This window comes from Leopardus geoffroyi, chromosome A2 (genome assembly GCF_018350155.1).
Source record: "Leopardus geoffroyi isolate Oge1 chromosome A2, O.geoffroyi_Oge1_pat1.0, whole genome shotgun sequence".
In the NCBI taxonomy this organism is placed as follows: domain Eukaryota; kingdom Metazoa; phylum Chordata; class Mammalia; order Carnivora; family Felidae; genus Leopardus; species Leopardus geoffroyi.
Genome location: NC_059331.1, coordinates 163,413,313 through 163,441,189, shown reverse-complemented (window position 1 = coordinate 163,441,189; position 27,877 = coordinate 163,413,313). Strand labels below are relative to the sequence as shown.

At 59.9% G+C, this 27,877-nt stretch overlaps 2 protein-coding genes and 1 long non-coding RNA gene across 7 annotated transcripts; 2 read left to right on the top strand and 1 right to left on the bottom strand.

Annotated features, from left to right (window-relative positions):
* Positions 1-63: 63 nt before the first annotated feature.
* Positions 64-9,423, top strand: ATG9B (autophagy related 9B). Of its 2 annotated transcripts, XM_045496168.1 has the most exons (15): positions 66-1,416; positions 1,810-1,954; positions 2,074-2,117; positions 2,284-2,348; positions 2,546-2,707; positions 3,235-3,376; positions 4,947-5,701; positions 5,889-6,042; positions 6,259-6,438; positions 7,027-7,263; positions 7,433-7,566; positions 7,748-7,844; positions 8,046-8,169; positions 8,256-8,397; positions 8,561-9,423. In XM_045496168.1, the coding sequence occupies exons 1-14, from the start codon at positions 1,414-1,416 to the stop codon at positions 8,381-8,383; spliced, it is 2,370 nt and encodes a 789-aa protein (XP_045352124.1). In that variant the 5' UTR covers positions 66-1,413; the 3' UTR covers positions 8,384-8,397; positions 8,561-9,423. The 2 variants fall into 2 exon arrangements, with proteins under 2 accessions (XP_045352123.1, XP_045352124.1); XM_045496167.1 differs by having other exon boundaries at positions 64-1,954.
* On the bottom strand, positions 9,389-27,289 carry NOS3 (nitric oxide synthase 3). 4 transcript variants are annotated; one of them, XM_045496163.1, is made up of 26 exons: positions 27,019-27,289; positions 25,602-25,707; positions 25,108-25,256; positions 24,735-24,897; positions 23,346-23,437; positions 23,108-23,249; positions 22,771-22,910; positions 22,488-22,662; positions 21,897-21,998; positions 21,097-21,291; positions 20,912-20,985; positions 20,581-20,725; positions 20,218-20,322; positions 17,030-17,097; positions 16,516-16,632; positions 16,232-16,406; positions 14,757-14,889; positions 14,565-14,643; positions 14,242-14,429; positions 13,473-13,645; positions 12,990-13,200; positions 12,816-12,903; positions 11,484-11,605; positions 10,575-10,723; positions 10,018-10,212; positions 9,389-9,908 (listed from the first exon to the last, which is right to left on the bottom strand). In XM_045496163.1, exons 1-26 carry the CDS (start codon positions 27,180-27,182, stop codon positions 9,747-9,749), a joined length of 3,612 nt encoding a protein of 1,203 aa, XP_045352119.1. In that variant the 5' UTR covers positions 27,183-27,289; the 3' UTR covers positions 9,389-9,746. The 4 variants fall into 4 exon arrangements, with proteins under 4 accessions (XP_045352119.1, XP_045352120.1, XP_045352121.1 ...); XM_045496164.1 differs by having other exon boundaries at positions 25,602-25,704; positions 27,019-27,288; XM_045496165.1 differs by lacking the exons at positions 25,108-25,256; positions 25,602-25,707; positions 27,019-27,289 and having other exon boundaries at positions 23,108-23,235; positions 23,346-23,491; positions 24,735-24,891.
* Positions 16,629-19,508, top strand: LOC123607120. The gene is made up of 2 exons (XR_006716653.1): positions 16,629-16,732; positions 19,335-19,508. It is a non-coding gene; the product is annotated as an uncharacterized LOC123607120 (long non-coding RNA).
* Positions 27,290-27,877: the final 588 nt, after the last annotated feature.

Sequence of the window (27,877 nt, the reverse complement as noted above, 5' to 3'; positions counted from 1 at the left end):
GTGTATGGGAGGGGTCCTAATGTGAATGTGGTGGAATACTGGGGTGAGGGAGGTTGAAAAGAGATCAGGCAAAACCCTACACAACCTGTAGGCAGATGTCTTGGCAGATGTCTCTAAGATATGGGAATTTCCTAGCCCCTCTGCAATGTGGGATTCCATCTTGGGCACTAGGATGCCACCTCTAGAAGGAGTTCTGCCTCCTGCTCAGGGATAAAACTATGCAAGCCCTGAGCTACTTTAACAATTCCTGTCCCAGGAAGGCAGCACAGAAGGAGAAAAACAGGCATATCTGGTCTCGTGTTTTGTGAGCAATTCCATGATTGCCTCTACATTCCTCCAGTGAACACACTCTAGGAAGCACTTTGTTCCTCTCTCTGTTTCACAGATACTGTCCCCTGAGACAGCCCTCAGGCCCAAGCCCTGCAGGCCCTGACACCTGGGCAGCTGAGTCAGCACCTCAGGAATGGGCTTTAGTAGCAAACCTGGTGATTCAGGGCCCCGGGAATGGCGTGGAACATGCCAACAAACAGCTGCCTCCTTCTCCTCCTTGAGGTGGCAGAAAGGAACTCAACCAGCTCATCCCTGGGTATGCAAATTATCCTTCCTGATCCTGGCCCCCCAGCGGCCCTCTGCTGGTTCAGCTCTGATGCTTCTCAGGGGGCCCCCCAAACTGGATGAGGACTGGGGAAGAGAGTTTCGGTGTTTCCCAAGATAAAGAGGAAGACAAAACGGAACTCCCAAGGAGCCTTTTTCTACCGAAGCTCCCCAAACCACTCCTCACGTCTGGAATAGCTGCCTCTCCTTTCTTTACCTCCTCCCTTTCCTCAGTTTCCTCCAACCTGGCTGCCCAGTCTGGCAATCTCCCCTCCCCTTCGTATTGTCAGGCAAACAGAACACCAGCCTTTTCTTTTGTTTTTTCTTCTTTTTGCTTTTGGTCTTAAAGCCTTTCTCTGTGGATCCCTGTGTGCATGTGTAGAGAGAGGAGACCAGGTTTCAAGAAATCAAAGGTGTAACATCTTAGCCTCATAGCCTTAGAATCCTTTGGTAGGAGTTTCTTTTGGCTTTGTTATTTTGGCTGCTACTTTCTGGCCTTCCCTTTAAATCCATTCCAGGTCTGAGGAGGGGACAGTAGGTGTCTCTGGTCTGCATGTTCTCCGCCTCTGCCTCTCCAGCTTGTGCTCCTCCCAGGCACAGAGGCTTGGCCGTGACAGGTTTGGCCGCAGATTGCCCTGGAAGGGGTGTGAGTTGTCAGACAGGTGACTGCCGGCTTGGACGCCTGAGGCCTGCCCTGACTGAGTCACCTTGCTGTTGTTGTCACCATCCTTGCTGGAGTCCCTGCTCAGCAACCCAGACCTCTGTGGATACGGCAGCAGCTCCCATCCGTCCAAGCTTTCAGGAGAAGCTACTGGCCCGATGGTGAGGCAAGTGGGCTGGGGGGGGAACCGAGGGCGGCTGGGGCGGTGGGGAGACCTGGGGCCTGGATCAGTGCCTCTCCTCCCCATGCCGCTGCCCCCTCTCCCTCCTCCTCCATGTCGGGGGCCTGGCAGAGGGAGGATTTCCATCTTCTCTCTGTCCCCTGCCCCTCACACAAGAAGCTCCCCTTCCTCGGTCCCTCCCCCGGCCCTGGGACCGCCCTGCCCAGCGATGCAGGCCCCAGGGGGCTCTCAGCCTCCCCACAGTGCCCTCCCCACCCCAACAACGCAGGCAGGGCCCGCGATGACACCCAGCTCTGCTCCCCCCTCTTGGGGCTCCCACTCCACCCCACCCCTGGCCCCAGTGACTCCCCCTCCCTCGCACCGATGCCCCCAGGACCCTCCTGGGCTGCGGATAGGGCCTCTGATCCCTGAGCAGGATTATGAGCGGCTGGAGGACTGTGACCCTGAGGGGTCCCAAGATTCACCCCTCCACGGGGAGGAGCAGCAGCCTCTGCTCCATGTGCCCGAAGGGCTCCGAGGTGAGTGTGGGTGTGGGGCTGCGAGGGGAGCACGCTGGGGAGGGCCTGGGGGCTCCCGAGGATGTGAACTGGGCGCTCAGGGGAGAGCCAAGTCCCAACACTCTCCCCTCTGTGCCCAGGCTCCTGGCACCACATCCAGAACCTGGACAGCTTCTTCACCAAGATATCCTTTGTGCTCGGCCTGGCAGCACTGGCGTGGGAGGGCCCTTTGGTGCTGGTGCCATTCTTGGCCGGCGGCTCTCAGGGCGCAGTGGGTTGCGGAAGTGAGGGAGAGGTGTCTTCGAGAAAGGCCCTTCGTGCCTCAGGCTTCTTTCTTGACGCACCGCCACATCTACAGCTACCACCAGAGGAATGGCTTTGCCTGCATCCTGCTGGAGGATGTCTTCCAGCTGGGGTGAGATGCTTGTCCCAAGCCCCAGACTCTGTCACCTTGCTCCCTCAGCAGTGCCTGCTGCTTTTAGTCCGTGTCGCACCCCACCCAAGCAGCCCAGAGGCTCGGCAGGGAGGGGAGGACCCTCAGGGCTGACCTGGAGGTTGCGGCAGGAGCCTGCCCTGCCCTCAGACCTGACCACTGCACTCCCTGTCTCCCAGACAATTCGTCTTCATCGTCACTTTCACAACCTTCCTCCTTCGTTGCGTGGATTACAACATTCTCTTCGCCAACCAACCGAACAACAGGACGACACCCGGCTTGCTCCACGGCAAAGTCACCTTGGCAGATGCCATCCTGTCCTCCTCCCAGTGTGCCCAGCGGTGAGTGACAGCTGGTGGGGGGAGCGTGGAAGGGGGAGATGAGCAGACAAGCACCGTCCCCCCATCCTTTTGTCCTTTGGTCTAAATCAGCAGTACTCCCAAGTTTTTGGTCTCAGCACACGTTGAATACACTTAAACTTGATCAAGAACGCCCAAGAGCATTTGTTTATGAGGTGTATTTACCTCATTCGAGACCTAAGCTGAGAATAGCTTTAAAATCTAAGAATACACCAGCACACGTTCCATCAGCTGCCGATGTGGTGTCACACACGTAGCTTCTGGAAAAGTCCACTGTATGCTCATGAGAGAATGAGCATGAAAACGGCAGAAAACCTTCGTCTTACCTGAAAAAAGTTGGGACCTTGCCGACACTTGTAAGGGCCTCAGGGTCTCCCAGGGCCCACACGCTGAGAGCTGCTGGTGGAGCTGGGTCCCTCTCTCTGTGACTTTTCCCTCGCTCCCCAAGTCTAGTCTCCCTTTCTATTGGGCCCCCACTTTCTCGCTGCTATCTGTCCCACCCCACACAGGATCCGCTCCAGCCCCCTGCTGGTTTTCCTTCTGATCCTGGCTGCAGCCTTCTGGCTGTTACAGCTGCTTCGCTCAGTCTGCAACCTCTTCAGCTACTGGGACATCCAAGTGTTTTACAGGGAGGCCCTGCACATCCCCCCGGTGAGCTGGGCGGGCGTGTCTGTGGAGGGGTGCCTTGTCAGGGGTGGGGACAGAGAATAGGGAGGAGCGGGGGCTGGACAGATGGAAGGGCCCACTGGAAAGCAGGCAGAAGGCCTCGCTGACACCTGCCCAGGCCCTGAGTAATGTTAGGAGAAGAGGTACCACCACTTACTTCTAAGGCTTGGTCCTTACCCGAGTGGAGTTTTGTTGACTTGGATTACAGCTGATGATTTAGGGTCACATGCTTGTGCTCCAAACAGTGGATATTTAGAGGAAGGGCAGTCATCCGACTTTACAGGGCAGGAGGAATTTGGGTGGGGCTGGGAAGGATAGGAGGTGGGAAGGCATTCCAAGGCCCGATGCAGGAGGTGGGGGGGGGGGGACGGTGAGCATCTGTGGGCAGCAGTGAGGAGTGGACCCACCAGCCCGCAACTGAGTGGTCAGGCCCCGTTGGGTAATACCCCCCCCCCCCACTTTCTGGCCTCCCTCACGATTGCAGTGAGCCACTGTGTGGGCCCCTTCACTGTCCTAGTTCATGCTTTGCCCTTTCTTTCCTCCCCATCTCGTTCATGCTCCTTCTTACTCTGTTCCTCAGTTCGTTCTTTAAGGCTCAGCTCAAAGGCTGTCTTCTGCAGCCTGCTTCCCTTGCTCCCCTCAGAAGCGCAGAACCTTCCGCATGGCTCTCCTGCAGGGCCAAGGGGAGAGGTTTCCAAAAGGCCCCTCGAGTGGGGGAGCACAGGCAGAGTGCAGGGAGGATGGAGAGGGCCAGGGGAGCACCGGTGGGGGAAGGCAGGAGTTAGAGCACTGCTTCTCCAGGAGGCTGCTGACCCTTCTCTTCCTCCTCCTCCCTTCTTTCTCCCCCTCCCCCATTCCTTCCAGGGGAAGGGGAGAGCCTGGGATGGACTGGAGAGGCTGGCCTGGAGGGACTTGACTAAGCCGGACTGGGGCAGCTGGGTGAAACTGGGCTAACGTGAGGTTTGCAGATGAGACCCAAGTGAGATCTGACAGCACCCCACCCAGACATGGACACAGCCGGTGTCTTAGGAGGGTTAATGGGTGGTGGAGTGGGATGGGGCTGGGGGCGGGGGGCCGGTCTCGAAGCATGCTGAGATAAGAGGTGGTGAGGCTTCAGGTCCTGTGTTGGCCTGCACCCTAGGGCTGGGAAGGAGAGACAGTTCCCAGGTCCCAGCAGCAGTTCTGTGCCCTCTGTGAAGAACCAGGGCGGGGAGGTTTCAGAAAATCTGCTCCTGAGAAGCTGAGACCAAATGCCTGAAGAAGTTAACTTACGAGGTGTCCCTGGGAAGCACAAGACTCATGGCCTTGAGAGTGGCAGGGGCAGGAGGAACACAATTCAGGAGACAATGAAGGGAATTAAGCGCCCTGGTCAGTGACAAGGTTAGAGGAGGGCAAGAGAGGGCAGAACGGGAAAGGCGACAGGTTTCGCCCCTTGAACGACACTGGGTGAGGAAGGTGGGGAGAGGGCAGACGAGGGAGGTAGCTCCGTCAAGGTGAGTTTGGGCATCACCGCGCCGAGGAACCCAGCTGACCCTCAACAGCCCCCTCTCCTCAGGAGGAACTCAGCTCGGTGCCCTGGGCCGAGGTTCAGTCCCGCCTGCTGGCGCTGCAGAAGAGCGGGGGGCTGTGCGTGCAGCCGCGGCCGCTGACCGAGCTCGACGTCCACCACCGCATCCTGCGCTACACCAACTACAAGGTGGCGCTGGCCAACAAGGGCCTGCTGCCCGCGCGCTGCGCGCTGCCCTGGGGAGGCAGCGCGGCCTTCCTCAGCCGCGGCCTGGCGCTCAACGTCGACCTGCTTCTCTTCCGCGGGCCCTTCTCGCTCTTCCGCGGGGGCTGGGAGCTGCCCGACGCCTACAAGCGCAGCGACCAGCGAGGCGCCCTGGCCGCGCGCTGGCGGCGCACGGTGCTGCTGCTGGCCGCCGTGAACCTGGCGCTGAGCCCGCTGGTGCTGGCCTGGCAGGTGCTGCACGCCTTCTACAGCCACGCGGAGCTGCTGCGGCGCGAGCCGGGGGCGCTGGGGACGCGCCGCTGGTCCCGCCTGGCCCACCTGCAGCTGCGCCACTTCAACGAGCTGCCGCACGAGCTGCGCGCGCGCCTGGCGCGCGCCTACCGCCCCGCCGCCGCCTTCCTGCGCGCCGCCGCGCCCCCGGCGCCCCTGCTCGCGCTGCTGGCCCGCCAGCTCGTCTTCTTCGCCGGCGCGCTCTTCGCCGCGCTGCTCGTGCTCACCGTCTACGACGAGGACGTGCTGGCCGTGGAGCACGTGCTCACCGCCATGACCGCGCTCGGGGTCACCGCCACCGTGGCCAGGTGCTCGGGGAGCTGCCCGGGAAGGAGGGGGGGCATTCCTCTGCCCCGGGGCCGAGCCTCCCGCGAATCCCTACACCACCACCACCCCCAACCCCGCCCTGGGCGCCCCCTCTCCCCCGGCCCTGCCTCCCACCCGCACGTCCTCCTAACCGCGGGCCCCCTTCTGCACCCCCATCTCGATCTCCAGGTCTTTCATTCCGGAAGAACAGGGCCGGGGTCGTTCCCCGCAGTTCCTGCTGCAGGCGGCCTTGGCGCACATGCATTACCTCCCGGAGGAGCCCGGCCCTGCCGGCAAGGCCAGCGCTTACCGGCAGATGGCGCGGCTGCTTCAGTACCGAGCGGTGAGGGTCCGGCCCGAAGCGGGCCGCGGAGACCCCAGAGCCGCCAGCGTCTGGTCTGGCGGAGGGCGTGGGGCAAACGGGCTCCGGGCTGGCCATCCCGGGAGCCGGCAAGTGACTCTGGAGGTTTCCGGCCCTGGCAGGCGTCCTAGGAGACCTCTTTGTCCTGATCACGAGTCCCCTCAACGACTCTTTCTCAGCCTCACCTTGCTTCCCCAGGTCTCCCTCCTGGAGGAGCTCCTGTCCCCTCTCCTCACTCCGCTGTTTCTACTGTTCTGGTTTTGCCCCCGTTCCCTGGAGATCATTGACTTTTTTCATCACTTCACTGTGGATGTGGCTGGAGTTGGGGACATCTGTTCCTTTGCCCTGATGGATGTGAAGCGTCACGGCCACCCTCAGGTTAGAGCCCATCCCTGGCTGTGTGGGGTTGTGGTTGGATAGAGGTTTGCTTGCCTCACTTAAAGCAAAGCTGGGTTCCACCCCAAGTTCTATCACTGACCACCTGTGACCTGGAGCGTGTCACTTGCCATGTGGTAGTGTCCTTATCTGTCAAATGAGGATGGTGACCGTAGCCAATGCACAGGGCTGTGAGGATTGCATGAGGTGATGTGTGCAGCACCCTAACAGGGTTCCTGGCACATTGTAAGTCCAGTAAACAGGAGCGGAGACCATCAGAGAGGCTGAGAAATGAGCTGGTCAGTAGACGGGGCTGGCATAAGGCGGTCAGGCCAGCCAGCCCTGGGGTCCATCGTGCACATGCTGGCAAAACATTAAGCCTGCGCCCTACCCTTGTGCTGGCTCTAGACCCAGGTCCTGTTTTGCTGCTGTATTTTTGGTTGATCTTGAGCAAGTCCCCGTCGTGGCTTCTGTTCTTTGACCTGGAAAACGGGGCTAGTGTTTCCTGTCACGCCTACCCCGCAAGGCTCCCACGGAAGCTATAAAAGCAGTGTCCACAGGATGTGAACGGTTGACTGTTCTTGTTCTCAGTGGCTCTCGGCAGGACAGACAGAGGCCTCTCTCTCTCAGCGTGCGGAGGATGGAAAGACTGAGCTCTCCTTGATGAGGTTCTCCCTGGTGCATCCACAATGGCGTCCCCCAGGGCACAGCTCCAAGTTCCTGGGGCACCTTCGGGGCAGGGTCCAACAAGACGCAGCAGCCTGGGGCGCCACTTCTGTTCGCAGTCCCCCCACCCCGGGGGTGCTCAGTGACTCTTCCTCACCTCTGGTGAGTTGCAGCCTGGCCTACTCGTCTGCCGTCACCACCCCCAGGCTCTCCCCTCCAACTCACTGTTTGTATTGACCTGCTCCCTGGTCCAGCTTGCTCCCGGGCCTTCCCTAGACCTCCTCCCTCCCCTTCTGGCCTCCCTTCTGACACCTTCTTCTCTTGCTCCCAGCCTGAGGCCTTCCTGGCCAACCTCTTGGTGCACCCCCTCCTGCCCCCGCGGGACCTGAGCCCCACAGCCCCCTGCCCAGCCGCAGCCACAGCCAGCCTCCTGGCCTCCATTTCCCGCATTGCCCAGGACCCGAGGTGAGGGGGAGTGGAGTGGGCCTGAGATGAGATGGAGAACAGCACGGGTGGCGGGGCTGATCCCCCAGGAGGAGTATGCAGGGGCACTGGGGGTGATTGGGAAGGGGAGATCAAGTCTGGCCCTCCCTGGGGGCCCTGGGGGGAGGGGCATGTCTTTGGACTACTGCACCCTCTGTTCCAGCTGTGTGTCCCCAGGAGGCACTGGGGGCCAGAAGCTGGCCCAGCTCCCAGAGCTTGCTTCTGCTGAGATGAGTCTGCATGCCATCTACCTGCACCAGGTGAGCAGAAGGGTGCCAGAAAGAGACATGTAGGGAGAAAGCAGCTGAATGAAATGGAGACTGAGCGTGGGGTAGAGTGTAAGGAGGTACACAATGGGAGCTGGAAGAGGAGGTTTTAAAACCCCCTGCACCTAGTCCAGGGGCTGTGCTTCACACTGAGGGGCAGAAAGGAAGCCCATCATTCTTCTTCGTTCCATTTAGCTCCATCATCAGCAGCAGCAGGAACTGTGGGGTGAGGCTTCAGCCTCTTCCCTGTCCAGGCCCTGGTCCAGCCCCTCCCAGACACTCTCGCCTGATGAGGAGAAGCCGTCCTGGTCAAGTGATGGTGAGGGGGTCAGGGTGTGCGGGGGACAGACCCTGGGTTGACGGGGGGCATCACTGCACTGCCCAGCTGATGGCTCATCTCACCAGGCTCCAGTCCTGCCTCCAGCCCCAGACAGCAGTGGAGAACCCAGAGAACCCAGAATCTGCTCCCCGGAAGGTTTCAGGAGACCACAGATGCCCAGAAGGAGCCTGGCCAGGCCTCTAGCACTGACTGAGAGGGCTCCTCAGGGTCAGTATTGTCTAACTGGGGTGGGAGCTGGGGAATGAAGAGAAAGTTGGGTGGAGCCAGACTTGAAGGGATGGGGGCAGTGGTGGGAATTCAGGGTGATAGGGATGGTCATCTTTGGAATCTAAACCTCCGACTGCTTGCCAAGAGCCTTCTCCTCCCCCAGGTTCCCTGGCTTCTCCAGCCGTAGGAGATCAGACAAGGCCGAGTGGAAGGGCATGATGCCGAGCCATCTTTAAAGACCCCTGCCCCCCTGACTTTAGATCTAAGGATGTTTTAGTTGGGCAGGACTTGGGGGAGGTTAATGATAAGCTCATGCAAGAGAGCAGAGAAAGGGTAGGAGAGGAGATGCCAAAGGCATCTGGAGACAGTGTTAGAGACTATCCCCGTCTGAAGGGGCTAAGGGGACGCCACACCAACTAACTGTCCTCGAGCAATTGCCTGGGAAGAAATCCCCAGGTATCCTCAGGGTGGAGGACGGGGCCAAGGTGGAGGCCCAGCTAAATGCAAGGGAAACAGTGAGGGACGGGACCTGGATGGCAGTGGGCTCTCCAAGCCTGTCTGGCCTTCACGTTCCACTGGGGACTTGTGAGTGGAAAGACTCTACAGAGGGCTGGTGGTTTTGGAGCTCAGCACTGGCAGCGCTGGCTGCGGAAGTGGGTGTGGATCCTCATCCTGTCTGAAACCGGCTGTAAAGGTTGCTCATGGCTTGCTGCACCTCTTTGTGACCTTCGTCTCTGGCGTCCCCACTCCTGGTGGAGGGCTTCTCAATCAAGAGCAAGGAAGCAACACAGAACTGCCCGTGATGGGCTGGAAGCCACATTTCCAGAGCGCTGGGTCAGAGTGGAGTGTGTAGGACAGGACTCCCTGTCAAAGAATTGTCACGCCCTCCAGCTGCACAAGTTAACAAAGCTTGTTGTTCTGCAGTTTTAATCGATGGGGCTGGGTTAGGCGTCTTGGTAGCACTTGTAACATCGGGTCCAGTCTCTTATGGTGAATTTTCAATAATAAATATTTTAATGATTTAGAGATTAGGATTCGAGATAAGATACTCCCGAGGAAGGTAAGGGGAACCTAAAACTCACCTAATGAACACAAAAAGGGGGTGACAGTAGGCCCGGGAATATCACTGCTGGGAGGGACCCTCCGGACCTGGGGCAGGTAAACAGACCTAGAGAGAGACACTTCCCTCATCCCCTGGAATACGTGGGCAGTCTCTGGATAGAGGTGGGACGGCACCTCGGGAGGGGAGGGAGAGGTGGCTGGTCTGGTAACACCGACAGGAGAGCGGCAGAACCAGAGTAGACCGACGGCCCCTCTCCTGGAACTGGGATGGAAAGCAAGAGGGGCTCTCAGGGACTGTGGGTGTCTGGGCCGGGAGGGTCGAACGCCCAGGGCACTGCGCCGCGCAGATGCCGCTCCTGCAGGGAAAAGCTCTGGGTGCGTATGCGGCTAGTCACCTCCTGGGTGCGCAGTGTGAGCCCGAAAATGTCCTCGTGATAGCGTTGCTGATCCTGCCGGGAAAGAGGGCAGCGGATCAGAACAAGAGTGGGACCTAAGCGGGAGTGGGCCCCGCCCCCGGGATGGCCCCGCCCCGCCCCGGCATGGTCCCGTCCCCCGCACCCGCAGCACGCCGATGACGTCGCCGGCCTCGTCCAGCTCCATGTCGCCCTCCGTCGCTAGGATTCGCTGCACCGTCTGCAGGACGCTGGTTGCCATGGTGACGTCGCCGCACACAAACATGTGGCCCCGCTCGAGGCACAGCACGCGGTGCACCTCAGCCGCCAGCTCCGTCCGCAGGATGTCCTGCACGTAGGTCTGAGGGAGGCGGAGGTTAAGCGGCGTGCCCTAAGGAGCGCGTGGGTCCCGGGGGCGGGGGAGGGGCGGGCCAGGCGGGGCTTAAGTGCGCGGCTCTGCGGCCTAGAGAGGTGGAGCCAAACAAGGGGCGGGGCTTGGTGAAGGTGGGTGAGACGAAAAGGCACGCGGGAGGGGCCGAGTGGGGGCGGGGGCCTGCGTGCCGCGCGGTGCCAGCTGCGGGGCGGGGCGCCAGCTGCGGGGCGGGGCGGAGGGCGCGCACCGGAGGGGCGTGGTCGGGCCTGGGCCTGGGCGCCCTGCTGGAGCGCAAGAGGGCGCTTCCCCGGCCCCTAGCTTCAGGTTACCACGGCCTCAGGGGGTCGCACCTTAGGGCAGTCGGGCTCCCGAGAGAAGGCGGTCAGGACGCGTCCAAAAACCCCGCGCTGCTGGGCATCCTGCACCTCGTCGCGGTAGAGGTGGTCGAGCTGGGAGCATCGGCAGCCGAACACCAAGGTCATGGGGGCCGGCTGCAGCCCTGCAAGTAGCACTGCGGCTTGGGAGAGCCCCCTCCCAGGGGCGCAGCCCTAGCGACTTCGCCCACTGGCTACTGACAGCCCAAGCCTCTGGTGTCTGGCCTCCAGAAGAGTGCGGAATGCTTTCACAGAGACCGTGCCCGACCCTGGTTTACAGAGACGACGCTCACCGGGAGGCAGCTTACGAGAGGTGGTGGCTCCTCGGGTGGAACCACCAGCGGTGGCATTGCGCTAGAACGTGGGGCTTCTGACTCAGACGCCCTTGGCACCATCTGACACGGAAGTTCTAAGAGCCCCCATCTAGTACGGTCCCTGCTCCAACCCCATATTCTTCCACACCCTCAGTTTCCGCACTCTCTGCCTTCCTCTCCATCACAGCCCCCTCCTTTTGTTTTACCGGGTGCCCTGCACACCCCATGTCCAACCTGAACATCCTGTAGCTTCCTTGGGTCTCGGACACAGCTGGGTGAGCTCTGGGGAAGTCCCAAGTACACTTTGGCCATTTGAGTCCTAGCCCCATTCTCTCCAGACTTCCAGTTCCCCCTGTACCCTTGTCTTTAATCCGGTTCGACTGCCCACTTTGTGTCTGGCACCAGGGAGCCAAGTGAGCAGGGCACCGCCCTCTGGTTGATCTACTAAGTTTCTGTTCGCCTCTGTGGCCTGTTCCTTGCCTTCCTTCCTGTCTTCCAGGTTTCTGTCTTCCAGTCTCTGTCCCTTTCCCCCCTCCTGCCTTCCAGTCATTCCCTTGGCCCCCAGTCTCACCTTTGCTGTCAATGTCGTGCAGCCGCTCCTGCCAAAATCCCCGGAAGGGGGCAATACCTGTGCCAGGGCCCACTAGGATGCAGGGCAAGCTGGGATCAGGCGGCAGCCGGAAGGAGGGAGCCCTAGTGGAGAAACACTGTCGGCCCCTGTGCTTTCCCAGCTCCCCCGATTCTTACCATCTTCCATTGAGGGGAGAGAAGAGAACTCAGGTTCCACTGATAAGTGGGATAATACTTGCCACGTGTGTTCAACACAGTCTTGCTCACAGTGAGCACGATGTGTTTATGGAAAGAACTCTACCCGCAGGCAGAAACTCCCTGGACCTGTGCTTCTGGAGGTTGGGTCACAGGAAATACAATGTAACTTGAAGTGAAGAATGTTCTGATGTCTCAGTTTAAGAGATTTACAAAACATGGGAAGGGAAGGACAGCTTTTGGCTCATAACGAGTTCACTCATTTTCAGTCATAGCCTTAATACGGGTATTTGGATCGTATTCAGTAGATTGGTACAGTGTGTGATTCCTCCTGATGGGTTTGGGTGACGGGACCTAGTTGGTGCCCATCCTGGAAACTCTTTTAAGTCCCCCCTGAGACTTTGGGTCCTGGCTGCTGGGTGGGGCAAGACTTCTGAACACGGCACGCAGGAAGGGCATCCTGAAGACTAACTTTCTTCCAGTCCTTACTGATACTTTGGTAACTTAACTAGTTCTCCCTGGACTAAGTGAGGACTAATCCTGGAACAGGACACAGTTCCCAAGTGCCTGACTGCCTCCCCAGTCAGACTGACCTCGAGGATGTAGCAAGGGATGGGGCGCCTGGGTGACTCAGTCGGTTAAGCATCCGACTCTTGATTTCGGCTCAGGTCATGATCTCCCGGTTCGTGAGTTTGAGCCCCATGTTGGGCTCTGCGCTGACATTGCGGATTTGGGATTCTCCCCCCCGCCCCCACCTCAAAAACAGACAAATAAATACAACTTTCAAAAAAGCCAAATAAGCAGGGGACATAGTGTACCTAAGTGCAGCAGGAGCTGCTGGGCGAATCCCAGCCCTGGGAAGCTTCGGGGCAGGACGCTAGGTCCCAATGAGTAAAACGCCCAAAACTTCGTCGAAGTTCTGAAGTCGCTTGAGCGGACACCCCATCCTCGATACGTGTTGAGTCGGTCCTCCCTGCTCCCAGTCACTAAAGCTTCCACCCTCACCCTTTGCGACCACCTGCTGATTCCTCTGTCTGTCCCCGGCCATCTGTCTGTCCCCGGCCGTCCCCGGGGCACTTTGTCCACCCCTGCTTGGATGGACACTCTCTCCTTTGATGTCCCTGAACTACTCACTCACCCCCTGATGAAGCAAGGTACGGGATCTCCGGCCTTCAGCTGGCTCAGCCATGTGGAGCAGACTCCATAGTGCAGGGGGCCCAGTCCATCTGGGGGTCGGGGAGGAGAGGGTGCCGGTGAGGGGCCCGTCCCCAGGTCCCCGTGTGGCCCTGACCCCGGCCCTTCGCAACCTCACCCTGGGTCCTGTACGCCAGCACGGCCACCGTGAGGTGAATCTCTCCCGGGTGGGCGCTGGGCGCCGAGCTGACGGAGTAGTACCGGGGCTGGAGCAGGGGCAGCTGGGTGAGGAGCAGGGGGGCAGGCAGCGCCACGGACGGGAACTGTTCCAGCGCCTCCAGCAGCGTGGGGCACCGGAACCACTTCCATTCCTCGTAGCGCCGGGGGTCCTGGTGGGGGCGGGGCGTCACGGCTCTGGAACCTCCCAACCCTGCCTGCAGACCTCCCTTCTTCGCTCCTCCTGAACTGAGCCCCCTGGGGTCTCTGCCTCCTTAGTTCGGGCCAACAAACGTTTCTGGAGCGCCGAGAACTCAGCGATGAGTTAGTGACTCAGGGGCTGGGTCTTAAGCCCCAAGACACGTGAGCCAGGTGTCTGCCCCTTCCCCACCCAGCTCGTCCTGCCTCACCAGCCCCCCTGCTGCCCGCCGGGGTGGCCCTGCACCTGGCTGAGGCTCTCCAGCTCCTGCTGTTCACTGGACTCTTCCGCCAGGGTGCTGAGCAGTCGAAGGAGTTGAGGGCTGGGCGGGGAGGTGATGTCCAGGAAGAAGGTGAGAGCCTGGCGCAGCGTGCAGGGGGGCAGCCGGGGGTCCCGAACCCAGCTGGGGGGTGGGCCACCTGGGGGGGGTGGTGTACAGGGGAGGTCTGAGGAAGAGGCCAGCTGGAACTGCGTGGTCTGAGGCGATGGTTGCTTGGGGGTAACACCAGCCCTGACCATCCATGTCTTGTTGGAGACGTTGCCTTTGAACAGTGGTGGTGAACCTGCCTGGGCAGCCCCTGTGTACGTGTGTGTGTGTGTGTGTGTGTGTGTGTGTGTGTGTGTGTGTGGTTTGGGGCCCCTGGCTGGTTTGGGTTGGTCCGGGCTCTGCTTCTCCCCCACCAACTTTAACCCTAGGCACTGGTGTGGCAGAGGGTGGACCCGACAGCAGCTATGGAGCAGGCTGGGCTGTCGGGAGGAGACTTTGGGAGGAGCTCAGAGGGAGAGGGCAGCCTTCTGGGGGGCATGGGGGGCAGGTACTGGGAAAGCCGCCCTCTGTGGACCATCCCGCAGCAAGGTCACCCTGACAGGAGGAGGCACAGGCGGCTCTGAGCACAGGCGTTATGGCCGTGAGTGGAGGTGGAAGCTGCCTGCCGGGTCCTCAGCTCAAGGGGACCCTGAAGTCAGGGGGACAGGGCGGGCTGTCACTGTCAGGTCCCGGACCACGCCTTCTCACCAGGGCTGCCCTTCTCCAGCTGCTCCACGGCCACGGGCTCTCCTGGCGGAGGTGGGTCCTCCACACGGCTCAGCAGCGCCTCCACGAGGCCTGGGCGGTTGGGCGGGCAGATGCCTACGTGGTCCCCCGGCTGGTAGTGCAGCCCCTCCTGGCCTCCGGTGTCCAGGCGCACCAGGATCGTGGCCCGGCTGGGGGGTGAGGAGGTAGGGCCGTTAGGGGGAGCGAGGAGGACCTGGGAGGAGGGTGTTGGGACGGGGTGGCGGTGGGGGAGGGGAGGAGAGGCCAGGACAGGGGAGGGTGGGGGCGGGGGTGGTCGTCCTCACGTGGACTTGCTGCTCTGCAGGTTTTCGACCGAGAGGATAGCAGCCTGGAACATCTTCCTCCTGTGCACATAGATCAGGCCTGGGGGGAGAGGGAGACTCAGCCAGAAGCCCGGCCCGGCCCCTGAGAGTTAGTCCTGGGGCCCCGGGAGCCCAGGGGGGGCCGGCAGGGGCAGGGGGAGGCCAGAGCCTCACCTGGCAGCAGCTGGAGGCCCTCCGCCTGGGTGCTGAGCCGGTATCTTTGGCGCTTCCAGCTCCGTTTGGCGCTGAATATGTCCCTGGCGGCAGCCTTGGCGTCCTCTCCCACGCAGAACGTCTCACAGGAGGCCTGAGGGGCCAGGTGGGGGCTGAGGGCCTCTGGCCACCGGGGAGGGCCGGGGCAGAGAGGAGCTCAGGGGGGCTGAGGCGGGAGGCCGAGCTGGCCTGTTGGGTGTCCGGTTGTCGCCTTCCACTCCGGGGACCGTGGGAGCGGAGGGGCCCTGCCGCGGCTGACGCCTGTGGCGGGGGCGGCCCCGGCGGCGGGACGGAGAATGGGATCGAAATGGAGGCTGAGGCTGACCGTGCCTCGTTCTTCGGCCCATTTCGTGGCTGGGCCACTGCACTAGCTCTCCCCTGACACCCACTCATTCGGGTCACACCGGCTGGTTACTTAATCTGGTGAGCGTTCATCTCTTAGGGAGCGCGGTGCTCGGCGCACGCGTTCAAACCCTGACTCCTGTGCTTAAATTCCACGTGCCCCAGTGACCCCATCTTTACACCCCGTTAGGTTCTGGCGAAGATTATGTAAAACCCTAGAGCGCTCCTGGCGCAGGACCCTGCATTTGCGGGGGGGGGGGGCTGTGGAAAGGGTTTCTGGCTGGTCTGTCCCTCCTGAGTGTCTCACAAAGGCTGGAGGGGGCCCCTGGGGCAAGACCCCCGGGAGGGTGCGTATTCTGTTTGTTTCTGTTCAGGTACAAGTCCCGCAAACTGCTTGGCCAGCTCCCGCCTTGAAATCCAGGGTCCCTCTGTGATTGGCTGCTCCCTCTCCTCTGACCTGTGTCACCAGTCTTGTTAATCTTTCTTTTGTGTGTGTAAAGTCTTCTATCTCTTCCTTCCTTCCGTGGCCCCCTCCCTTCCTTCCTACCCCCACCGCTGCTGCCGGAGTTAGTGAGTTAGTTCAGCACCTTCCTGCTTCTAGTTGGATGTTCCTCTCATCGAGCTCACGTCTTTAAAGTGGTGTCCCTAAAATCTCACGGTGCGCCCTGCTTTTCCTGTCCCACTCCTAGCTGCCAGGCACTCCCTTTCACGTGGTTTCTTTAGTCTTGTTTTCCATTCTCCTCCTCCTCCTCCAACTTGAGCCTGTCTCTTTCTCCAGCTGGACTTTCTCTACCCCAGCAAGCCCTCTGCCTGCGCCGGGTGCCCCCACAGCCCCCCTCCAAGGATGTCCTCCTCCTCTCCGTCAGCCCAGACCTGCTAAGCTGTAGCCTGGGAACCTTGGTTGGGCCAGCCCTGCCCCGAAAGAGCGTCAGGAATGGGAGAAGGAGCCTGGCCAGCTTCAGGCATGACCCCCAGACCAGGCAGAGCTGCCCCTGGAGGAAGCCCAGGCTGAGAAAGTCACAGCTCTGTTAGTCTGGGTGTTCAGGTGGGAGCGGCAGCCTGGGTCAGATGCGGGGACAGGTCCAGGGGCTCACCTGGAAGGCGGCCTGGGCCCAGCCACGGAAGGCCTCCTCCTGGCCACACAGCTCATCTCCCTGGCCCAGCTGCAGCAGCCGTTCGCCACCCAGCTCCTCCAGCCGTGTGTCCACCGCACGGGCAAAGGCACAGAAGTGGGGGTACGCCCGGGAGCCCAGCCCGAACACACAGAACCTGGGGTGCAGGGAGCCGTCACTGGAGCCCACACCCGTTCCAGCCCCATGCGTGCCCAGACAGCGTGCCCGCCCTCCCCCGCCTCCCCTCGCTGCAGCACCCCCCAGACCTGAGGGTACCCAGTGCCCCTGCACTGTCTGTGTTACTGGACTCCTTTCTCTTCCGCCTCCAGGAGGACACCAGCGGGTCTGAGCAGGAGACACTGTTGAAGCGGATTTTGTAACTCCTGGCAAAAGAAGACCAAGACAGGGCCGTCACAGGGAGCTGGAGGCTCGGTGCGGGCCCAGACACAGCCAGGGAACAGCTTCAGGGTGTCTACATCTGGGGTAAGAAGGGCCCTGTCCTCGGGCTTGGCTCTGTCTCCCAGGGATCTCTGTGCCTTCAGGCCCTGCCGTGCCCCCCTTGTTCTCTCTGAAGGACACCTCAGGACTGACCAGACTGTGAGTGGGCAGGTCACAAGGGAGGAGGGCATCCTGAGCTGTGATGGGGTCCAGGCCCCCTCACCTCTGCCCTCCAGCTTGTGGAGGTGCAGAGGGAGAACATTTCAGCCTCCCTTTTCTCGTTGTCTCCAAATGCCTCACTGCCCTCCCTCCACCTCCCCCCAAAGTCCCACCCCCACTCACCTGTGTTGTTCTGGCCGAGGGGAGCTGTTGTAGGGACCAGACATTTCCATCAGGGCTGCCGCAAAACTCTGGCGAGGGGAAGCGTGGTTATCGTGGTTAGTTTTGCTTTACTTCAAACCACACAGAAGTTGAAAACTGTACTGGGCTGATCCTTAGAATTCTTATCTGTAAATTGTGATTTTGTTTGGAAAATTTCAAACCAGGTAGTGGCTTTCTGGAAACATGACAGAACCATAAAATGATAAAAGGGAAAATCTACCCTTACCTTCCCTCTAGTCCGGGCCCCCAAGGCAGGGGCCCTGTTGACAGGTGTTTAACCTCCGAGCTCTGTTTCGTTGTACTCAGAAATGTATCTGTATTTATAGTTTGTTAAAAAAGCAAAAAATGGGGCCACACCATATTTATCTGCTTTTTCTTAACAACCTGTCATGGATATATCATGGATGTCCTTCCTTCCAGGTCATCACATGAAGAATGACCTCCTTTCGAAAAACAACATTTTAAAAAATTCTTATTTATTTGGGAGAGAGAGGGAGAGAGACAGAGAGAGAGGGAAGGAGGGAGGGAGGGGGAAAGAGAGAGAGGGAAGGAGGGAGGGAGGGAGGGGGGAGAGAGAGAGAGAGAGAGAGAGAGAGAGAGAGAGAGAGAGAGAGAACCCAAGCAGGGAAGGAACAGAGAGAGGGAGACACAGAATCCGAAGCAGGCTCCAGGCTCCGAGCTGTCAGCACAGAGCTTGACCCAGGGCTCAAACTCACGAACCCCGAGATCATGACCTGAGCGGAAGTCAGATGCTTAACCGACTGAGCCAGCCAGGTGCCCCCGACCTCTCCTTCTTTGGAATGGCTACGTAGTGCCCCCTCATTGGCAGGTACTACATGTAGGAGACTTCCCTCTGACTCAGGACCTCTGGGTGGTCTATGACCGATGCCCAAGCACTTGCATATATACACTCCTGCTGCCTCTTTTGCGTGTTTCGGTAGGGCCGCCCTTAAAAGTGGAGTTACCAAATCAGAGGATTTAAAGACCTGATGAGGAAGGTGAGTCAGACCGTCCCCCAGCAACCAGGTAGAGCAGCGCTCTTTGCTCACTCCTGCCAGCACTGGATGTGGCCAGTCCTTGATGTTTCAGCCAACTCGATAGGGGGAGAACAGCCCTCAGTCTCCCTGCCATGCCTCCATCTCGTCTTCTGGAAGGCTGAGCCGCGTCATGTTCTGCCGTGAAAAAAGCTATGGGCTACACGGAACATCTTGGCGCAGCAAAAGCCAGAAATGCGGCAAGGCTGGGATGTCTCAGCATTAACTGTAGATGCATTTGGGTGGTGGGGGTCTCTAGGTTCAAATACTGCCTAAATTTTGTTTTCTGAACCTTTTGTTGAAGGGTCACACATGCAGAAAAGCACACAGGTCTTTAATGTCCAGCTTTCTAGATTCTCACAAACTGAACCTACCTACGTAGTCTGCATCCTCTCCAGAAACATCGCTAGAATCCTAGGATTCACCTCCTTACCCCTCTGAGTCACCAGCCCCCCCACCCCGCGGGGGCAACCACTCTCCTGATTAAGTCACCACGAATTCGTTTTGTCTTCTCTGCACTGAATACAGAGTGAACCCTATGGTCTGATTCTTTTGTGTCTGGCTTCTTTCCCTCTACGTTACATTGTCAGGTTCATCTATATCGTGTGGTTGTGATCCGTTCGCCCTCATTGCTGTATAGACATTGAATAAAACCACAATGTGTTTCTCCTTTCTTACTGTTGATTGTCATTGGAATTGTCCCCAGTCTGGGACTATTATGAACAATGTTGCCGTACACATTCTTGTTAGTGTCTTTAGTGAATACACCCCATTTTCTATGGGGCGTGTTCCTAGGTTTGCTCCATTTTTTAAAAAATCAGATAAAATTTACATACATTGAAATGCACAGACTGTAGTGTGCGGTTCAATCCATTTGGCTGTTCGGCAGGGTTTTTCTTTTGTTTGTTTGTTTGTTGGTCTTAAAGTTAAACACACATTTACCCGATGACCCAGCAATTTTCTCGTAGGTATTCATCCAAGAGAAATGAAAACATAGGCCCACGAAAGCCTTGCACAAGAATGTTCATGACAGCTTGATTCATAATAGCCAAACACTGGAAATGGCCCAAGTGTCCGTCAGCAGGAGAGCAGAGAAACACGCATTGTAGTCACATAGTGAGCAGCACTGCTCAGCGGTCGAAAGGAATGAGGTGCTGAATCACTCACGGTGACGTGAGCCTCAAAAGCAGGCCGAACACTTACCATGTGCTCCCCTTTCTATGACATCCTAGAGGGGGCGAAACTAAGGTGACAGAAGTCAGAAGGGTGCTGGCCTTCGGTAGGGATGGCCTGGGAAGGGGCTGGCCGGAGGCATTGACGAGGGGAACTGCCCAGGTGATGGAAATGTGCTGGGTCTTCGTCGGCTCGTGGGTCACACGGGTGCAAACACTACTCTTATACTAAAAGAGTAAGTGATTCTATCTTCCTTTGCAAGGCAGATGAGAATGGGGGCCGGCATGGGCCGCACGGCAGGGGGAAGGCTTGCATCGGAATTCTGCTTTAGGGTACTTGAGGAGGTACTTCGTGCTAAGAAGGCATTTATCGCCTAGACGCTGAAACAGGAGAGCCCTAGAAAGGAGTGCAGCTGGGGCCGCCAGGGACGGAGAAGCTGGAAAGATAATGGTTAATAATAAAGTATTCTGTGGCGGTGCTCTAGTTTGCTTCTTTAAGGATTTGTTCAGAAAGCGACGTTGCCTGATCTCTGTTGACATCTCTTTTTCTTTCGTCAAGGAAAGAAGAAAAGGAAAAGCCGACATTGCGTAGCGGGCGGAGTATTGCTGTTTTTCTAATTTGTCCATGCTTGAGAGCAGTCTAACCTCGTCGGTCAGCCCAGAAGTGCCTTCCATGTGTTAAATGCTTTTACTGATCATGGAAATGACTTGGGGACACACTGAAGCAGGTGTGTGTGTGTGTGTGTGTGTCAGGGGCAGCCCCTGTGTGTGACCTGGAGAATGGCTTGGGCAGGCTCTGGGGTCCCAGTGGAATGTCCACACTCGCACTCTGGGGGACTCTCAGGGCATCGCCACTCTCCGTCGTGGGGATGGGGTTCCTGCCCGGCCACTCCATGTTGAGTCTTCCCTCATTCCCAGTGGCCCCTTTACTGCTGGGTCTCACCTCTCCATTCTCTGGGGGATCACCATTCCCGAATGTGCTGGTCACGACCAGCACTAGCGTCTCATGCTCGAGGGACACGACATCATACTCATCCATGCACAGGACCTGTGGACAAGGAGAAGACAGATGTCCCAGGGACTTGGTCTCTGCTGCCCTCGTACTTCTACTCTGGGCTCTCGAGGCAGGGCACAATTCCGACCCTGACTCAGGCCCCTACTCAATCCCTGAATCCATTTGGATCCCGGGGTTCTTCCTGGGCTCTGACTTGTGACCCTCTCCTTCCTCCAGAGCACATCTGAAGATATAGATCAACCCCCCCACCCCGCCCCTTCTAGGTCCCCACCCCTCTGGGCTTAGCCCTACCCGGGGATCGAAAGCCTTCCGGAAGAGTCTCCCCAGCTGCTGTGCATAGCTCTGGGCCCGGCCGGTCTCGGAGCCATACAGGATTGTTGCCTTTACTCGCTTTGCCATCACGGTGCCCATGAGTGAGGCAGAGATCTTCACCGCACTGCAGGCGAGGGTGGGGTGAGGTGGGGGGGGGGTCCCAGGCACACAGAGCCAGGGCCTCCCCAGGTGCACGGTCCAAGCAAGGTCTTGGGGCGCTGAGTGGTGGGTGTGGGAGTTGGTGGGCCTTCCCACTGCTAAAGCTGGTGCCCTGGGTGTGGGGGAACAGCAGCATGCCTAGGGCACCTACTTGGCCACTTCCTTAAAGGTCTTCTTCCTGGTGATGCCGGCACCCTTGGACCCACTTCCCTTCCACGGGTCTGGCTGCAGGGGAGGGATGGGGGGAGTGGAGGAGGAGGAGGTAAGTAAAGAAAGCAAAAATTTGGAGGCCCCTGGGGGCTGCTGACAGCGGGCAAGAGCTAGTGGGGTGGGCACCTGATAGTGGAAGGCAGGGGACAGGACATAGTTGACCATCTCCTGATGGAACACAGGGGTGAGGCTGCCGGAGATGGGGGGCACGATCCAGGCCCAGTCGGCAGGGCAGCCCCCCCTAGCCTTCTGCTCATTCTCCAGGTGCTTCATGAAGGAGGCCGTGGCAGCATGGTGGTCCACGATGGTCACTTTGGCCAGCTGGGGTTGGGGAGGCAGGGGCTGAGACTCAGCCTACAGACCCACACTTGTCACCCTGACCGCCGCTGTGTCCTGGGTCACCCCACACCTGACACAGGCCGTGTCCCCCTACCATGCTGTCACCCCTGCGCCTGTGCAGCGTGCACGGCCACCCCCGAGGCTCAGTAGCAGCAGCTCCGGTCTCCCACATCTGGATGTCCTGCCCCCACAACCAAAACATCCTAAACTCTGGCCAAGTCCTCAGCAGGCAGTTTCCTCAAACAACAATGCTCAGCAGGCCTTCAGTCCTGGAGTTAGCATTCCCAGAAGCCGGCGGGTCCCCTAAACCACCATACCCACTGTGCCCTGGGGGCTTGCGTTACTGAGCATGTGCTGGTCAGCAGGGCTCCCGGCGTACCAGACCATCCTACCGCGGCACCCGGAATCGCATGTGCTGTGTCCCCGGACCGGAGTGGCATGGCTGTGTCCCCAGACCCGCAGGCCCAGTGTGCCTCACGGACTATGGCACTTCTTCCTGTTGTCTCCAACTCCTACCCCGTCTCTAAGTGCCTCCCTCTCTTCCAGCCCCAGCCCCTTGCCCTCCTGGCCAGTCTGGGCCTGTGTACCTGGTAACTGTGCAGCACGGCCAAGTTGATTTCCACGGCTGCCTTGTCTTTCCACAGGGATGAGGTGGTCCGGGTATCCAAGTCCATGCAGACGGCCACATCCTGGGAGCAGGGGTGCATAGCGTTGGTAGGGACAAGGTGTAGGGGAGAGGACGGAGTAGAAGGCGCGAGGGTGGCCAGAGGCCTGACTGCTTAGTTTGGGGCTGGTTCAGGTCCTTGCCTGCCAGGGCACCCCAAAACATAGAGCGACCCTGGCTCAGTTACTTCGCTGCCCCGGGTCTTAGTTTCTCGTCTCTAAAATGGGTCTTAACATTGTTTTGCAAGATCTGCTTTGAGAATCTGATGAAAGCTATAGAGCCGTAGGTCCTATTCCCAGAAAAACAATTCCATATTTGTACCAATACGCATGCATTCCTTTGCCCCAAACTTGTGGTCCCAGAGCCTCCAAAGTTCTAATCTGAGAGGCAGCTGGGACCTTAGATTCTCCCAGCTGCTGACGGTCTGTGGATCTGTTTGCGCGTCAAAGGCTCCAGCCCGGGGGGGATGGGGCGGGCAGCCCCCCGCACCCCCTCCCTGCCCTCTGGTCCTCACCTCCAGGATGTTGTATCGGTGCGGGTCACACAGGTTCCGCGTGCCGATCTCAGTGCTCATGTACCAGCCGCTGAAAGGGGCCGCGGGGAACTCCAGCCCCCCAATTTCCAGCAGCATGTTGCTCACCGCCGGGAGGGCGTACCAGCGCAGGCCCAGGGCCGCAAACCACTCCAGCCTGGGGGTGTCGGGGTGTGGGATCAAGCTGCCCGTGGAGCCTCGGTGCCTGGCCACCCCACCCCCGGGCAGCCCCTCCACCACCTGACCCAGGCCCTGCCATGCTCACGTGGGGTGCTCCAGGGGCACCTCGAGGACCAGCTCGGGGGGCAGGGCAAAGAGTTCCGGGGGCTCATCTGGGGCCTGGAGCAGTAGGGGCAGTACGTCAAAGCGGCCGTTTCCCGGGGTCCAGCCGTGCTGGATGCAGAGCTGCGGGGAGCAGGGCCAGAGGGGCGTCTGAGGGGCCCAACCCCCCACTCTCCTCAGGGACCCCCTTCATCGGCATCTCCCTCCGTCATCTCAGTGAGGGTCCCCCCTCCCTGCTTCATCGCCCACCCTTTGGACCCCGTGCCCCATCGCAGAACCCTCACTGGCCGGCCTCCACTTCTCCGCCTCTCTGTGCCCACCTCAGTGATCTCCACGTTGGCTGGGTCCCCCCGCACGGAGCCATCCTGCTGCCTGTACCCCGCGTAGCGCACCAGTTGGCTGTTCCAGATTCGGAAGTCTCCGCGGCCTGGGGCGCGCTGGGGGAACACTGTGATGGCCGAGCTGACATGGGGACGACAGCTGTCAGAGCCCCACCTCTGCTGGCACCTAGGGGAGGGATGCCATCTGGCACAGCGTTGGGGGGGGGGGCCCACTCACCGGAGGTTGCCCCGGTTGGTGGCGTACTTGATGTGGTTGCAGATGTAGGTGAACATCTCCTGGGCAGAGTTGCAATCCCGGGCATCAAACACCTGAGCCAGCCAAGGCAGGGGGACAGGGGGACACAGGGGTCTTGAGTATCAGCTCTAGGAGAAGGTAAGGAGGCAGGGGAGGGTGTCGCCACCTCCTGAGAAGCCCCCAAAGGCTGGAGGTGTTACTCGTCACGGTTCTTTCTCCTCCAAGGAGCCTCCCTGACCGCGTGCACGCACACTGAGCCCTTCCTGCCCTGTGCCCCACACACCCAACGCAGCCTTGTCTGCCTTTATCTCCTCGCTGGGACATCTCCCCACCCCTGCAGAAGCTGACTCAGTACCTGCCACAGAGGAGGGACCCAGTCATTACCAACCCGACGGCCAGGGAGGGGTGCCAACTGACGGGGAGGCCACCTAAGGGTGTGGGTGGTGAGTTCCCCGTTACCTCATGGTGCTCAAGCAAAGGCGGGTGACCCCAGCCAGTCATCAGACTGTCCCTGAGCACACTGCTGATGGGAAGGGGGTTGGCTGCACGAGGTGGCCGTCCGGGAGTCTGCCTGTCCTGATACTCCTATGCTAGTAGAAGCCATCTTGACTGGCTGAGGGGGCGGGGGGGGGGGGGGGGGGGAGGGGGCTCCGCAGGGGGCCGGGAGATCCCTTTCCTGCTTGTGTTAGTGACCGAAGCAGGGGGTGGCAGTGGCTGGCCTGGGGCCATGGGAGGGATGTAGCAGTGAGTGTGATCACATTTGGAAGGTCTGATGGGTTCAAAGCTCAGCTTTGAACAACTTCAAGGGTATGCAAGGTTCAGACAGGATGGTTCTTTTACTCGAGACTTCTTTGGGATTTGCTGAGCGTGTGGCTTTATTCCAAATTCTTTGGTGGCCAGTTACAGCTAAGGAGGCCAAGGTCATGGGTTAAGTTCCCCTGCAGGTCAGCTCGTTTCTCTTAGGCTGTTCCAGTGGTGGGAGCGTGAAGGAGTCTGTGGGGCCCAGGCGGGCACTAGAGGGCTGGGCTGGGCTGGGCAGGTGAGGCTGGCACGGAAGAAACAGCCAGGGGCCTCTTCCAGAAGACTGCTTCTGTTGAACTGATGATACCGCCCAGGGACCACGGCTCAGCTGTCCTCACTGACCCAGTGTATCTGGGTGTTTCTCCTCACAGCCAGTCAAGACACTGCCTCTGGACTAACAACCAGGTGGTAGCTACTGGACTGGGGGCTCCCCAGGGGTACCGATCTCTAAGTCCCCACTGCTTGGGACGCCCCCCCCCCCCCAGGGAAGCCTCAGGGGCTGCCCTCACTGCTCCTTTCCTTTTTCGTGTCCCCCAGTCCCCATTCTGGGTGCTTGCTAGCCAGCCACACCTGCAGCTTCCCCCACTGGATCCGGCCCACGCAGCGGGGTGCATTTCTCCAAGCCTGCTTAGCCCCGAACACCAGCTCGCTCTCCCGAAGCTGGTATGTGCCTGCGGCTGCTATCTCGGCTTCCACCTCCTGAAGCCTCTGCTCATGGGCCTGGGAGCCACTCCTGTTGTGGAGCAGAAGGAAGTCGAGTCAGCGAGGGGTGGGGGGGAGAGGTTCCCCAGGCTTTGTGTGGGTGTTGGGGGGAGGCTGGTGGCAGGGTGTGGGATAGGGAGCAGCTCCTGGGGAAGGTGATCATCATTTCGAGGCCTCGGCAGGACCAGGGCCCCAGGTCAGAGGACAAGGGTGGGCTGTGGGTCTCAAGGCACAGAGTCACCTCTTGATGGAGCTGTAGTACTGGTTGATGAAGTCCCTGGCCTGGCTCAGCAGCTGCTCAGTGGGTGGTGGGTCCTGGGAGGGCCGGCTCTGCAGTTTCCGTGGAAAAACCAGGGAGCCCAGGCAGCGTCTAGGGGTGCAGGGCCCCTCCTGGGTTGGGGTGGAGGGCAGAGGCAGAGAGAGCAGGGAGCACAAAGGTGAGGACCTGGTCAGGGTGCAGAGGCAGGGGAGGGGGCAGAGGGAGGGTGGGCCTGGGCAGGTGTGGGTTCAGGGCTGGGACCGAGACTGGAAGTAGGGGTGAGGTTGTGCCAGGTTATGGTAGGACTTGGGGCAAGGGCGGGAGGCGGGGAGTCACCAAAGTCCCCTGGGCGTCCCTTATCTCCTCTGGCTCTTCCCAGTCACTCTTGTCTTTGGAGACCAAAGGGCGAGTTCTAGAGGGGACTGGCCTTCGCCCCCCTGACCCTGACAGGGGACGGGGAGGGCTCCCGGCCTTACCTGCTGTGCCTGGGCACTCAGGGTGTCGTAAGTGATGCTCCCCACCTCCCAGTTCTTCACACGAGGGAACTTGGGCCCCTCCGGGGGCTTGGTGAGCGGGGGACTGCTGGGACCCAGGGGAGGGGTCATGGGGGAGGAACTTTTTTCCCCCAGAGACCCCTCCGACAACATTCAGAACCGCAGTGATTGATTGCTTGCCTGCCATGTGCTTTCCTACACTTTCTCTGTCAGCCCCCTCGAAAACCTTAGGAGGTAGATAATATATTTGCGTCCTCATTTACAGATGAGGAGGGACCTGAGGTTCAGAAAAGTTAGGGATCTTGCCAGGGGCCACGTGGGAAGAACCGGTCCCTTTAAAACCCAGACCCACCTGTCTCCCAAGTCGCCAGACCCTGGGCTGCCCAGGGCTGCAAGCACTGAGCTCCTGAGCCCCTGGCCCGAGGCTGGGTCTCATCCCTGTTCAGGGCCCGCCTCACCCCTTCTGGACAGGGGGGTCCAACCCCCCCCCCCCCCGGAGCTGTGATGAACCCTACCTGGAGGGGGATGGAACCCACCCTTGAGCTGAGGGAAACCCTGGGATTCCTCAGCCCAGATTTTCCTCCCCAGTCACCCCCTGCTGACAGTAACTGTTGTGTGAAAGGAGGCCTTCAGAGGCCTTATCACTTCCTCCCAGAGGCTGAGGCCAGCCGCGGGGAGGAAGGGAGGGCCTCGGACCTTGGGTGCGCCAGTGCGGAGCCTTCCCCGTGGAGCTGCCTCCGGCCCTGCCACCCTGCCTGGCCTGGCACCCCACCTGGCCTTCAGCCGCCCCCTCTCTCTTCTCGGGGCTGAAGGTACCACGTTAGTTTGGGGTTGACAGCCGCTAGGAGGTGGAGCCTGGAGGAGAGGAATGAGGCCTGTTTGCTTTCTTCTCAGCCTCCCATGCCAAGGTCCTGAGTCTCCCCGGGGGCCGACTCTCTCCCCTTCTAGATTGCCTTCTCACTCCCCTGTAACTACCCTCCCCGGCCCCTTTCTTCTCTTAAATAACCCTCACCGTTTGTTGGAGGCTTGTCGTGAGCCAGAAACCCGCAACGATCCCATGGAGTAATGACTGCCCTATCCCTGTTATGTATAAACGCTCAGAGAGGTGAAGTGACTTGCTCAAAGTCAAACAGCTCTTGGCGGCAGAGTAGCAATTCAAACCTGGTAAACTGGCACCTTTACCTCCCGCTTTCACCTGTTGCCTGCTGGTCCTGACCCTGGTCTCTTCCCCGAACCTCCCTGATTGTCCTGTTGTATCCACACCGGTAGGTAGCCCTTTTGTGCGGGCGACTTGGTCCTCCTGGCCGGGCTACAGGCTCTAGCCCTTCCCAGCCTGGGGCTCTAGGGCTTGACACCCTCCCGCCTGCCCCCTGCTTCTCGCCGCCTCCAGGGCCCTTACCTGCGGTCTGGCGCGGGTGGGGGTGGGGGTGCGGGTGCCGGTGCCCTGCCGGGCTCTGCTGTCGGGGAGGCTGGGCCCTGCTTGCCACACAGGCCCAGGCCCAGCCCCAGCCCCAGGCCGCAGGGAGGCCCCGGCTCCTGGCCCACACTCTTCAAATTGCCCATGTCAGCCTCGCCTCCGCTCTGGCCCTCGGAGCAGAGCCCAGGCCTTTTCCTTAGGAAGGGGAGGGGGCGGTGGGAGGGGGCTCTCCGGTGCTGGCCCTTGCCCCGCCCCTGCCCCACACACAATGGGACAGGAACAAGGCAGGCTGGGAGGCTCTAAAGCCTTGGGCTCCAAGCCCGCCCAGAGGGTGGGGGGCCGGACGCCTGGGTTCCGCTCAAAGGACCAGGACTGATAAGTGGGAAGCCAGGTGTTCTTGGAGCCCTGGGGCAGGGTGGGAGTGAGGGAGGGGGTAGGGGTTAGGGGAGGAGTCGGCAGGGTGGACCACCAGAGGGTCAGAGAGGCCTGTCAGTGTTGTCTGGCCACAGTGGAGGACTTGGCCCTTGCCCTTCCTGGCCTTGCCCCGAGGACTTGGGTGGGAGGCGAACGCTGTGTCAGTAGCAGGGGACGATTCCCGGACTCCTAGTGACCACGGGCACCCCTAGGGTCCCTCCGGGTGCTCTCCTTCCCCACTCTGTCTACAGCTAAGCCCTCCTGGACCCCCCCACCTTTGAGTGCCTTTGGCCTCTTGGGGATACAGGCTCAACAAGGATTCAGTGACCCTTTGTCCTTGAGTCTGGCATTAGGGTATCCCTTCCCCTCCCAGCCCCAATTTCCTGGAACCCCCGCCCCCCATGACTCAAATGGGGGACACAAAAGA

Bases quoted from the DNA above. Each gene is read 5' to 3' on its own strand.
- ATG9B (XM_045496167.1), top strand. From the start codon at position 1,414: ATGGTGAGGCAAGTGGGCTGGGGGGGGAACCGAGGGCGGCTGGGGCGG. The intron at 7,264-7,432 runs GTGAGTTGCAGC...TCTTGCTCCCAG, and splicing joins GTGACTCTTCCTCACCTCTG to CCTGAGGCCTTCCTGGCCAA. The intron at 7,567-7,747 runs GTGAGGGGGAGT...CCTCTGTTCCAG, and splicing joins CGCATTGCCCAGGACCCGAG to CTGTGTGTCCCCAGGAGGCA.
- NOS3 (XM_045496163.1), bottom strand. From the start codon at position 27,182: ATGGGCAATTTGAAGAGTGTGGGCCAGGAGCCGGGGCCTCCCTGCGGC. The intron at 21,292-21,896 runs GTACACAGGCCC...CCCCAACCCCAG, and splicing joins CCGTGCTGCACAGTTACCAG to CTGGCCAAAGTGACCATCGT. The intron at 20,323-20,580 runs GTAGGGCTAAGC...CCTTGTCCACAG, and splicing joins GGAAGGCTTTCGATCCCCGG to GTCCTGTGCATGGATGAGTA.